General features: G+C 46.4%; 2 protein-coding genes across 2 annotated transcripts; both read left to right on the forward strand.

The window, feature by feature from the left end:
* Positions 1-7: 7 nt before the first annotated feature.
* Positions 8-2,537, forward strand: LOC139025690 (kelch-like protein 38). Its single transcript, XM_070440856.1, has 3 exons — positions 8-402; positions 594-857; positions 2,526-2,537. The coding sequence occupies exons 1-3, from the start codon at positions 85-87 to the stop codon at positions 2,535-2,537; spliced, it is 594 nt and encodes a 197-aa protein (XP_070296957.1). The 5' UTR covers positions 8-84.
* A 3,107-nt stretch (positions 2,538-5,644) lies between these two features.
* LOC112075299 (kelch-like protein 38) lies at positions 5,645-9,471 on the forward strand. The gene is made up of 6 exons (XM_024142322.2): positions 5,645-5,854; positions 6,094-6,294; positions 6,378-6,884; positions 7,076-7,339; positions 8,196-8,301; positions 8,657-9,471. The coding sequence occupies exons 1-6, from the start codon at positions 5,654-5,656 to the stop codon at positions 8,944-8,946; spliced, it is 1,569 nt and encodes a 522-aa protein (XP_023998090.2). The 5' UTR covers positions 5,645-5,653; the 3' UTR covers positions 8,947-9,471.
* Positions 9,472-11,258: the final 1,787 nt, after the last annotated feature.

An 11,258-nucleotide genomic window follows, 5' to 3' on the forward strand; every position in this document is an offset into this window, starting at 1 on the left:
TACCTGTTCCAGTTCATCGCCAACGACCCGCTAGTGCAGTCCTCCACGCTCTGCACTGAGATCATAGAGTCCGTCCGTCGCCTCATGCTCTCGGTCAGTGCCAAGTGCGGTCGTGAGCTGAAGCCCCTCTGGACCACACCGCGCCGCTACACCTGCCGAGAGACGCTCGTTGTGGTCGGCGGGCGCAAGAATAACGAGCAGACATCCCGGGAAGCCCTGCTCTATGACGAGAGGACTCAGCGCTGGCAGTGGCTGGCCAAGCTGCCCCTGCGACTCTACAAGGCCTCCTACGTCTGTATCCACAGCATCCTGTATGTGGTGGGGGGGCTCAGCCTCAGTATGGCCTCCGGAGACAGCTCTGTATCTGCCACCGTCTACACCCTCTCCCTCAAGACCAACCAGGTATGAAGGGGCTAGCATACCCACAGCACTGACGGTTTGTCCAGAAAATAGGTATTTTTAAATTAGATTTTATTGTGTTGATCGATAATTATTTTGTATTGTGTATTTATGAAAATGGTACATTTCAACCTTAGCTGCTATTGATACCATGTAATGCTGCCTTATTGAAATCCGCCCGTGTCTGTAACCAGTGGAGGACGGCTGAGCCCATGTTGGAGCCCCGCTACGCCCATCAGAGTGTCTCCTATCTCCACTTCATCTTTGTCCTGGGGGGGATCGGAGTGGACAAACACATCTCCAACTCCGTGGAGAGGTACAACAGTATGTTTAACCAATGGGAGGCCATGGCTCCTCTCCCCAGCGCCGTGCTGCACCCCGCCGTCGCCGCCAACGACCAGAGGGTCTATGTGTTCGGAGGGGAGGACGCCATGCAGAACCCTGTCAGGGAGATACAGGTAACCATCAACCAACCAACCAACCCATCCAGAACAGAAACACTTGTAACAAAGAAGGGAGGAAGCAATTCCTTTAGCGTGTATGCTAATGTAACGGATGTGAAATGGCTAGCTAGTTAGCGGTGGTGCGCGCTAGCAGCCTTTCAGTCGGTTGCGTCACTTGCTCTGAAACCTTGAAGTAGTGGTTCCCCTTGCTCTGCAAGGGCCGCGGCTTTTGTGGAGCGATGGGTAACGATGCTTCGTGGGTGACTGTTGTTGATGTGTGCAGAATGTCCCTGGTTCGCGCCCGTGTCGGGGCGAGGGGACGGACTAAAGTTATACTGTTACATGTGTGCGTGTGTATGTGTGTGTGTGTGTGTGTGTGTGTGTGTGTGTATAATACGTGTGTTCAGAAGAGCGGTGGAACGGACGTCCTCCTCATGGGACGGTCTAAAGTTATACTGTTACACTGATGGTTGATGGATCTTAATCTTTGATATCATTGACCAGAGGTGGAGAGAGTGGTGAGGCGAAGAAGAAAAATTATTATGGGGCTCGTAGTTTTTCCTGATCTGGTAACCTAACCAGGTAAAACTCTGGACCGTATACGGTATGACGTGACTAATCCGTTTGTAAAAAATATTTAATATAGGCTATGATGGGGAGGATGAAAACCCTGTCAAATACACAGAGAAAGCAACATGATTGGACAATAAAACTAACAGGGCTTGTTTTATGCAGCTTTTCATCATGTAGTCCTGCCCCATGCAACTGTGGGCATAATTACACATTAATTAACAGTCTGTCAGCTATTGTGTTAATTCATTCATTCCAGTTAATAATTTTGGATTGTAAAAGTATAGGTAGTCTCGTCAGCCCAAGTTTGAATATTAACCACATTTGATCCCTTTCACATTTTTCTCACAAATACACAACGTTACCGCTTCGTTTACACTGGCCAGAGGGGCAGGGCGCATAGCAGGCTACACGAAAGCCTGGTCTCATGAACTCAACGTAACATAGAAAAGTAAATAGTAAATCCGGGACACTAAAATTTGTATGATATGTTACGTTTGGTATGGTTACACAAGACAGAACATTACATAATAAGGCAAAATAAGGGTGGATGGTCGGGGTGAATGGGTGGGCATATAACCCTAACCCAAAGGTTGCGTGTTCGAATCTCATCACGGAGTACATTAGCTAATCAACAACTACTTACTACTTTTTAGCTACTTTGCATGTTCGCTAACCCTTCCGCTAACCTTAACCCCTAGCTAACGTTAGCCACCTAGCTAACCTTAACCCCTAGCTTACGTTAGCCATCTAGCTAACCTTAACCCCTAGCTTACGTTAGCCATCTAGCTAACCTTAACCCCTAGCTTACGTTAGCCATCTAGCTAACGTTAGCCACCTAGCTAACCTTAACCCCTAGCTAACATTAGCCACCTAGCTTACGTTGACCACAACCAATTGGATTTGCTACATAAAATACCATTTGCAAATTGGTAACATATTGTACAAATTGCAATTCGGAACATATTGTACAAAATGCAATTCGGAACATATCATACGAAATGGATGATGGACATCCATAAATTAAAACATACCATACGAAACGTAACATATCATACTAATTGGAGTGTCTGAGATTTACATTTACTATGTTACATCTACCTCTGAGTCCAGGCTGTTGCCTAGGAAGCTGCTGTTGTTAGTAGCCTACAGTTGACCAGACAGACATGTTTTATATTTGCCATGCAATACAGCTAATGTTTTAGGTCTATAGCAGGGGTCACCAACCTTTTCTGAGTCAAGATCCCTTTCGCAGTCAAAAAGCAAACCGAGATCTACTGCTCAGATGTTTTTCATTTTACATTAACCTTAAATTAAATTACATTAACCTCACACAAACCGTTCTGTAGGAATGAGGTTTGGGCAGTAGGCCTAATACATTATCACAGCATATTGGCTATATGATTGGCCTGCCAATATTGTTAATCAGACCATATTATATTTCAAAACTCAAGCTTTGATAACAAAATAGATCAGCTGTTTTAGCACTTGTGAGGCACTGTGGAGCATGAATTGAAATTATTTGCTTTTTTATTGTACTGGACTGAAGGTACGACGTCAGTGATCTTCAGGTCGGAAAGCCGGAGCTCCAGAAAGATGCCTGAGTTTCCGACTTGGAATTCTGAGTTGGATGACCATTCAAAACGATTTTTTCATTTTTATCCCAACCGCCTCTCACGGTCCCTGGTATCTCTTCCTTCCTCCGGTGATGACTGACCAGACAGAGAGGGGACACCGTCTCTCCAGCTGATGAGCGCAAACTCGAGTCCACCCGCATCTGCCGCATAGACTCACAATCATGTTTGTTCCTATGACCATGAGAAAGTCTAACAACTATTTCAGTTCATATTAAAATAGACAAGACGAGCTGGCAATAATAAATAAAACGAGGGCTGTCGAACTTGGCTACTCCATTCATTGCGCTGCAGCATGAGCGGAAGTACGCCGAGAATGCGCGTTTTGTAATATGGTGAGATAAAAACAAGTGCCAGTAGTCACCGATCCGTGTGGAGAGACGGACCAGGCGCAGCCGTGAGTAATTGATACATCTTCTCTTTATTAAAGAAGATGAAAGAACACACACGAATACACTTAACAAACTAACAAAAACAACAAAAACGATCGTGAAAGCATATAAACGAACTAGTGCACACATGCAACATAGAACATGACATACGGACAATCCCCACAAACCAGCTAAAGGTCCATGGTTACCTAAATATGGCTCCAATCAGTCGACAACAATAACCAGCTGTCTCTAATTGAGACCCATTCAGCAACACCATTCAGACTTTTCCTAGATACCTACACTGCAACGCATAATGACAGACCTAGAACTTCTATACTAAAATTGAAACCCAACTACTCTTAGAATAAACCCCCTAATACCTTTACCAAGGGCCAACCCCCTAGACACTACCCGACCCTTAACCCTGAACCTACAACACATAACCTAGCGTGAGAGCTCGCTTACTCTTACTAAACCCCTACCCTGACCCTAAACCCTCTGACCTAACCGTAGACCTCTCAACCCTTACACCTAACCCCCTACCCTGACCCTTAAACCCTGACCTAAACCTAGCCTAATAACCCTTACACCGAAACCCCTACCCGACCCTATAAACCCTGAACCTAACCTAGCTCTTAACCATTACTAACCCCTACCCTGTAAACCCTTAACACCTAGACCTAAAACCATAAGCCTTTAACCCTTACCCATAACCCCTACCCTGACCCTTAACCCTGACCTAACCCTAGCCTTAACCCCTTACCTAACCCCTATCCGACCCTTAAACCCCTGACCCTAAACCTAGCACTTAACCCTACCTAACCCCTACCTGACCCTTAAACCCTACCCTAACCTAGCCTAAACCCTTACCTAACCCCTACCCTGACCCTTAACCCTGACTCTAACCTAGCCTTAACCCTTACCTCAACCCCTACCCTGACCCTGACCTAACCTAGCCTTAACCCTAACCCTAACCCCTACCCTGACCCTTAACCCTGACATTAACCATTTTACAATGGGATAGGTTCTTCCAAAGGAAACTGGGCAGCACGGACAAAAGTTCAAGGCGTGTTGTCCACCTTCCTCCAGTATTAAATTAGCAAGCGTGATAACACATCACTCCTGACAGACACAACCAAAAACGTACATAAATGTAGCAGCCTATAGACCAGTGGTTGCCAACTGGTCGATCTTCAAGGCATTCTTAGTCGATCACCAAATATTTCTGTAGAAAAACCAACGAACCATAAAGGCTTACGATCCTTTTATTTAAATCGTGTTGAGCTGTTACCGGTAGGTGCACTTGTTTCAAAAGTCCCGTGCACCGGGTAAGCAAAGTGTTCCCATGAAACTAACTCAGCCTGCCCGGCGGACAAATCTGTGACTAAATCGAGTGCACCTACTGTGCTGCCCATCAGATAGCTCAAATCACCATGACTACAGCTTCCATGACACTGGCCACAGCCAAGTCGAATAGGCTACTAACCTACGTCAGATTTAATAACTTTTAAAACCATGAACACAATACTGTCAACGAATTCAGCAAAGAGCTGCTGTTTTTATGAGTGAGTTTATGTTTAAGTTTATATTCAGCACTGTCTGTCACGCCCTGGCCTTAGTATTCTTTGTTTTCTTAATTATTTTAGTTAGGTCAGGGTGTGACATGGGGAATGTATGTGTTTTTTGTAGGGGTTAGGTAAGGGTTAACTTCTTATGGCTGCAGGGCAGTATTGAGTAGCGTGGATGAAAGGTGCCCAGAGTAAACGGCCTGCTCCTCAGTCCCAGTTYCTAATATATGCATATTATTATTAGTATTGGATAGAAAACACTTTTAAGTTTCTAAAACTGTTTGAATTATGTCTGTGAGATTAACAGAACTCATATGGCAGGCAAAAACCTGAGAAGTTCCACTTCCTGTTTGGATTTTTTCTGGGGGTGCCATATTTTCAACCAAGCTCTCATTGAAATTACAGAGAGATATGGATGGGTTTTCACTTCCTACGGCTTCCACTAGATGTCAATAGAACTAAGTCTGATGACTCTAATGTGAAGGGGGGCCGAAGAAGACAGGAAATAGTAATCAATGCCATGAGGTGACCATGCATTCACCATGCGCCTTCACATGAGGAGGACGTCCGTTCCACCGNTCAGGGCCATGTTCTGCAGTAACTTGTCATGTCTATTCCTCAGGGCCATGTTCTGCAGTAACTTGTCATGTCTATTCTTTAGGGCCATGTTCTGCAGTAACTTTGTGGAGAGCAGCCAGGGTCGGGTGGATCTGAAGGGCATCTCCCCTGACGTGCTCAGTGGCATAGTGGACTATGTGTATACAGGAGCCATCACCATCAGCATGGACATAGTGCTGCCTCTAATGCAGGCAGCCTCTATGCTGTACTATGGGCGGCTGTTTGAGGCCTGCTCCACCTTCCTTCAGGTGACTACAGATGGAAATCAGCTTTTTTGCTAACTCTGGGACTGTTTGATTGATTTTGAAACTGCAGTATTGATTAATGTGATTGTGCCACTAACTCCAGATTGTGTTTGTGAATCAGGCTTCCCTTACAAAATAGACTTTTGTCTCAATTGGACTTTCCTGCATAAATAAATAAATAAAATACTAAATAATAATAATGTGCACACACACGGTCTTTGTTAAATTATAATATATTTCAGGAGCAGCTGAGCCCAGACAACTGTCTCAGTATGATCAGGTTGTCAGAGATCCTCCACTGTGACAGTCTGAAGGAGAAGGCTAAGGAGATGGCCGTGAGGAGCTTCTCAGACGTAGCTGCCTCCGAGGACTTCTGTGAGCTCTCCTTACCGGAGCTCATGTGTTACCTGGAGGATGACCGACTGTGTGCCGAGGAGGAGCAGGTGATGTGAGATGAGAAGAGATGAGTAGAGATATAAGATCGTTTTTAACATGGGAGATTAGTACTAAAAGTCAAATTTCGCAGGTGTTTGAGACCCTCCTGGCGTGGATCCACCACGACCCGTTCTCCCGGCGCGGCGCCATCCACGACCTCTTCAGGAAGGTGCGTCTGCGCTACATCCACCCCACKTACCTGTTCCAGTTCATCGCCAACGACCCGCTAGTGCAGTCCTCCACGCTCTGCACTGAGATCATAGAGTCCGTCCGTCGCCTCATGCTCTCGGTCAGTGCCAAGTGCGGTCGTGAGCTGAAGCCCCTCTGGACCACACCGCGCCGCTACACCTGCCGAGAGACGCTCGTTGTGGTCGGCGGGCGCAAGAATAACGAGCAGACATCCCGGGAAGCCCTGCTCTATGACGAGAGGACTCAGCGCTGGCAGTGGCTGGCCAAGCTGCCCCTGCGACTCTACAAGGCCTCCTACGTCTGTATCCACAGCATCCTGTATGTGGTGGGGGGGCTCAGCCTCAGTATGGCCTCCGGAGACAGCTCTGTATCTGCCACCGTCTACACCCTCTCCCTCAAGACCAACCAGGTATGAAGGGGCTAGCATACCCACAGCACTGACGGTTTGTCCAGAAAATAGGTATTTTTAAATTAGATTTTATTGTGTTGATCGATAATTATTTTGTATTGTGTATTTATGAAAATGGTACATTTCAACCTTAGCTGCTATTGATACCATGTAATGCTGCCTTATTGAAATCCGCCCGTGTCTGTAACCAGTGGAGGACGGCTGAGCCCATGTTGGAGCCCCGCTACGCCCATCAGAGTGTCTCCTATCTCCACTTCATCTTTGTCCTGGGGGGGATCGGAGTGGACAAACACATCTCCAACTCCGTGGAGAGGTACAACAGTATGTTTAACCAATGGGAGGCCATGGCTCCTCTCCCCAGCGCCGTGCTGCACCCCGCCGTCGCCGCCAACGACCAGAGGGTCTATGTGTTCGGAGGGGAGGACGCCATGCAGAACCCTGTCAGGGAGATACAGGTAACCATCAACCAACCAACCAACCCATCCAGAACAGAAACACTTGTAACAAAGAAGGGAGGAAGCAATTCCTTTAGCGTGTATGCTAATGTAACGGATGTGAAATGGCTAGCTAGTTAGCGGTGGTGCGCGCTAGCAGCCTTTCAGTCGGTTGCGTCACTTGCTCTGAAACCTTGAAGTAGTGGTTCCCCTTGCTCTGCAAGGGCCGCGGCTTTTGTGGAGCGATGGGTAACGATGCTTCGTGGGTGACTGTTGTTGATGTGTGCAGAATGTCCCTGGTTCGCGCCCGTGTCGGGGCGAGGGGACGGACTAAAGTTATACTGTTACATGTGTGCGTGTGTATGTGTGTGTGTGTGTGTGTGTGTGTGTGTGTGTATAATACGTGTGTTCAGAAGAGCGGTGGAACGGACGTCCTCCTCATGGGACGGTCTAAAGTTATACTGTTACACTGATGGTTGATGGATCTTAATCTTTGATATCATTGACCAGAGGTGGAGAGAGTGGTGAGGCGAAGAAGAAAAATAATTATGGGGCCCGTAGTTTTTCCTGATCTGGTAACTTAAGGGTCAGGGTAGGGGTTAGGTAAGGGTTAAGGGTATGGGTTAATGTTAGAGTTTAGAATAGGGACATCCCAATAGCACTGWCCCTTGAGCTTTGTGCCCGGCCCACAAGACCTGCAATGTCCATGAATCTGATTGGTCAAGATACGCAAAGAGACAAATCATGAGGCAAATTGGTCTAAAAAAACAGCTCTTTGCCCTTAAATCAAAAGTGATGTGGCCTCACCACACGTGTTCTGGCGGCCCTTGTCATTGACTGACTGACTGAAACTCTCTCTGGTATCTCTGTCTCTCAGGTGTACCACATCTCCAGGAACCTGTGGTCCAGATTGGAAACCCGGACGGTGAAGAACGTCTGTGCACCTGCTGCTGTCATCGAAGATAAGATCTACATCATTGGAGGTGAACAGGCTGCCGCTTTCAACATGTTTATCTGGTTTACCTGGTCTATCATGTAGAATATCCACATCTGTTTTGCCTGGTCTATCATGTAGAATATCCACAGCTGTTACAGTCCACATGAGTTGATAGCATGTCTCTCTTTTTCATCTTCAATGGAGTCATCTCCTTTCAACTTGATTTACTTTGATGTTGTGATTCTGAACAATCTGTGGGTAGGCTATGTCCCCAATGGCTCCCTGTTCCCTCTGGGCTCTGGTCGAAAGGAGTGCACTATATAGGGAATAGGCTGCTATTCGGGARGCCGGCTGCCTTAATTAATAAGAGTCATGTGTATTGGAAATGTTTCATTTTTTAGGGTACACCAGACGGATGATCGCCTACGACACCAAAGCCAACAAGTTTGTAAAGTGTGAGAACCTGAAGGAGAGGCGAATGCACCACAGCGCCACGGTCATCAACAACAAGCTGTACGTGACGGGGGGGCGCTTCCTGAACGGGCACGACACCATCGAGGACTCGGACTGCTTCGAGTGTTACGACCCCAAGACGGACGTGTGGACCTCCAAGGGGACGCTGCCGTACAAACTGTTTGACCACGGCTCCCTGCCTCTGGTCTGTGTCTCCAACAGACCCAACCCACCCTGAGTGACCCACAACATCTTATCATCATCAGCTGGTCGTCTGGAGTCGAACAGTAGGGTGAACAGTAGGACTGACTTCTACAGCTGCCTCCCTGTCCTCCATTTGCAGATGCAATGTCCTCCACTCCGTTGTCACATTTGAGCTGGTCCACAAACTGTATATGATCTCTCTGATGAGTGATCTACAACATCCCCAAAACTCCTTGGACTCCTAGCCTAGCGGGCTCCTAGCCTAGCGGGCTCCTAACCTAACCTAGCATAGCAGGCTCCTAGCATAGCGGGCTCCTAAAGTAGCCTAGCAGGCTCCTAACCTAGCTATCTGTCATGTTACTCCTTCACAGCAGTTATAATTGGACACCACAGCTGGGATCGGATCGGAAACCATCTGAAAGACAGACGTTGGTCTCTTCTCTCACACAGTCACAGGACGTCAACATACGCCTCAGACATGGTCTTGATGCTAGCATCTGTGGCGTTCTAAATCAAAAACCTGAGATCTCAGCTGGCAGGCAGAGGTGTCACATTGGCCCCAGGGAGGGAGGGAGGGAGGGAGGGAGGGAGGAGGACGGCTCCACTGACAGATTTCTCAGTCTCCACACTCCTCCAAGGGTACATCTGAAATGGCACCTTATTCCCTATACAGTTCACGACTACTGGTCAGAACTAGTGCACTACATAGGGAATAGGGTACAAACTGGTCAGAACTAGTGCACTACATAGGGAATAGGTTTAATAGGTACAACTGGTCAGAACTAGTGCACTACATAGGGAATAGGGTACAAACTGGTCAGAACTAGTGCCACTACTAGGGAATAGGTACATACTGGTCAGAACTAGTGCACTACATAGGGAATAGGGTAAAACTGGTCAGAACTAGTGCACTACATAAGAATAAGGGTACAAACTGGTCAGAAACTAGTGCACTACACTAGGGAATAGGGTACGAACTGGTCAGAACTAGTGCACTACATAGGGAATAGGGTACAAACTGGTCAAACTAGTGCACTACATAGGGAATAGGGTACACTGGTCAGAACTAGTGCACTACATAGGGAATAGGGTACAAACTGGTCAGAACTAGTGCACTACATAGGGAATAGGGTACCAAACTGGTCAGAATAGTGCACTACATAGGGAATAGGGTACAAACTGGTCAGAACTAGTGCACTACATAGGGACAGGGTAACACACTGGTCAGAACTAGTGCACTACATAGGGAATAGGGTACAAACTGGTCAGAACTAGTGCACTACATAGGGAATAGGGTACAAACTGGTCAGAATAGTGCACTACATAGGGAACAGGGTAGGCTCTGGTCAAGACAAGGGAATAAGGGTGCCATTTCAGACCAACGCTCCTCTACCCAAACTAAGTCCATAACAATGATTTGAAGCCCTGTAACAAGAGCTGGATCATATGGAAAATATCCATAGGCCATACATTCCTGAATTGGTAAAATAACGATAAAATGAAGGATCCGTATCTATCATTAATGTGCACCACAGTTTCTATCATTGAATGTGCACCACAGTTTCTATCATGAATGTGCACCCAGTTTCTATCATGAATGTGCACCACAGTTTCTATCATGAATGTGCACCACAGTTTCTATCCATGAATGGTGCCACCACAGTTTCTATCATGAATGTGCACCACAGTTTCTACATGAATGGTGACCACAGTTTCTAGTATTAATGTGGCACACAGTTTCTATCATGAATGTGCACCACAGTTTCTATATTGTTGCACCACAGTTTTCTAACATAAATGTGCACCACAGTTTCTAGCATGAATGTGTACCACAGTTTTTAGTATTAATGTGCACCACAGTTTCTATCATTAATGTGCACACAGTTTCTATCACGAATGTGCACCACAGTTTCTATCACGAATGTGCCACCACAGTTTCTAGTATTAATGTGCACCACAGTTTCTACATTAATGTGCACCACAGTTTCTATCACGAATGTGCACCACAGTTTCTATCATTAATGTGCACCACAGTTTCTAACATTAATGTGCACCACAGTTTCTAGTATAATGTGCACCACAGTTTCTACCATTAATGTGCACCACAGTTTTCGAACACGAATGTGCACCACAGTTTCTATCACGAATGTGCACCACAGTTTCCAGAATTAATGTGCACCACAGTTTCTAGCATTAAATGTGCACCACAGTTTCTAGCATTAATGTGCACCACAGTTTCTAGCATTAATGTGCACCAACGTTTCTTATAAATGAATGTGCACCACAAGTTTCTATCATGAATGTGCACCACAGTTTCTATCATAATGTGCACCACAGTTTCTATCA

Source organism: Salvelinus sp. IW2-2015, unplaced genomic scaffold (assembly GCF_002910315.2).
Source record: "Salvelinus sp. IW2-2015 unplaced genomic scaffold, ASM291031v2 Un_scaffold3072, whole genome shotgun sequence".
Classification (NCBI taxonomy): domain Eukaryota; kingdom Metazoa; phylum Chordata; class Actinopteri; order Salmoniformes; family Salmonidae; genus Salvelinus; species Salvelinus sp. IW2-2015.

Coding starts and splice junctions, on each gene's coding strand:
- LOC139025690 (XM_070440856.1), top strand. CDS start 85: ATGCTCTCGGTCAGTGCCAAGTGCGGTCGTGAGCTGAAGCCCCTCTGG. Junction 403..593: donor TCTCCCTCAAGACCAACCAG/GTATGAAGGGGC, acceptor GTCTGTAACCAG/TGGAGGACGGCTGAGCCCAT.